General features: G+C 43.1%; 1 protein-coding gene across 2 annotated transcripts in view; it reads left to right on the forward strand.

The window, feature by feature from the left end:
• The first annotated feature begins 554 nt into the window (after window positions 1-554).
• The window catches only part of LOC106818019 (phosphopantothenoylcysteine decarboxylase-like), a 10,653-nt gene continuing 9,760 nt past the window's right edge, over window positions 555-1,447 (forward strand). The window contains exon 1 of one of the 2 annotated variants that reach the window (XM_014822732.1): window positions 555-687. In XM_014822732.1, the coding sequence (XP_014678218.1) occupies window positions 583-687 (105 nt within the window). In that variant the 5' untranslated portion in view covers window positions 555-582. The remainder of the gene's footprint in view (window positions 688-1,447) is intronic. The other variant, XM_014822733.1, reaches the window with a different exon arrangement.

Here is a 1,447-nt window from a genome sequence, read left to right on the forward strand (position 1 = left end):
TCGTAATATATATACAAATGTATAATATATACCACGGTTATCAATAGCTACTGCATGGAGAGCTATAGCGAGCGCGCGCGTATACTAGCCATTACATATTACAAGTCTACGTTAAATCCATGTGCATGCTTGTAGGATCGGATATGGAGTGGCAAGATTCTGAAACTCGAGACTAGCAAATCCTTTCAATATCCCTTACCTAGGGCACCTATAGCAGCCTTCCTGTATTCACGGTCGCGGTTCATGTATTCAGTTTATAGGCTATATCAATCGGGAGTCATTTGTTATAGGCCTACTTTCTATTTTTTTTCATTTTGTGGAGACAAGCACAAAATAATAATATTATAGAAGGATTATAATTATGCAGAAACACATGTTGAAAAACCTGGGGGACATTTGATATTGTGTCTCCCACCCTTTGAAAAGTGTGGGGGGGGGGAGTGTTCCCATGGCATTTGCGCAAATTATCATGTATCTATTTCTATGTTCCTGGCTATATCGATGTATGTGTAAAAATCCGAGAGATGGCGGTGTTTGTTGTCGTATACAATTAAACATGTCTGCGTCCTTAAGTGTGAAAGCATGACGTGTACTTTGGATCGAAAACACGTTTTACTAGGCGTAACTGGCAGTGTGGCAGCTGTAAAGGTTGCCGAGCTATCTAAAAAACTTTCTTCAATACATGGCGTAAATATGTTCATATATAGTTACTGATTTTCACTGATATAACTTTTATAATCATCCTACATATTATTATTATCGATGAGTCAATCCTAGTACTACTACTAGTACTAGTACTACTAGTACTACTATACTAGTAGTAGTAGTAGTGGTGGTGGCTCATAATAACATTTATATTAGAATGTATTAGCGCCTAGAAACTCGTGATGGGAATCAGTTGGGATTTCGTCATCGATCATCGGTTCACGATTGCACCCAACCGATCGAGATCGAAGATATAAGCCGCGTTCACACGGAGCGAAGGAACTCGGGTCGAAAACGACCCGTGTCAAATGCGTCCCGGGACGAGCGTTCACACGGACGTTTTCTCGGTACGAAAACCACTCGGGTCGGAACGACCCGAGTCGTTTTCGCACCCACTCCAGAGTGGGTGCGAAAACGACTCGAGTCCTGGTTCATTTTTGCCGTGTGATCGCGCGACTCGGGTTGGAATTAGTACGTCACAACACGAAAGTAAACAGAATAGTTGGAAGTCAGTCAGAAGAGTTTGATTGTTTAATTCGCATTGTTCGCTTGGACGCATTGTATTTTTTTCTCAGCTCACAGCTCGCATAGCGTCGTGTGAACGCTCTCTTCAACGACGCTCCGTGTCGTTTTCGACACGGGTCGTTTTCGACCCGTGTCAAATGCGTCCCGGGACGAGCGTTCACACGGACGTTTTCTCGGTACGAAAACGACTCGACCAGGCTGTGTGACTAACGTCAAT

Source organism: Priapulus caudatus, unplaced genomic scaffold, assembly GCF_000485595.1.
Source record: "Priapulus caudatus unplaced genomic scaffold, Priapulus_caudatus-5.0.1 Scaffold1978, whole genome shotgun sequence".
NCBI classification, from domain to species: domain Eukaryota; kingdom Metazoa; phylum Priapulida; class Priapulimorpha; order Priapulimorphida; family Priapulidae; genus Priapulus; species Priapulus caudatus.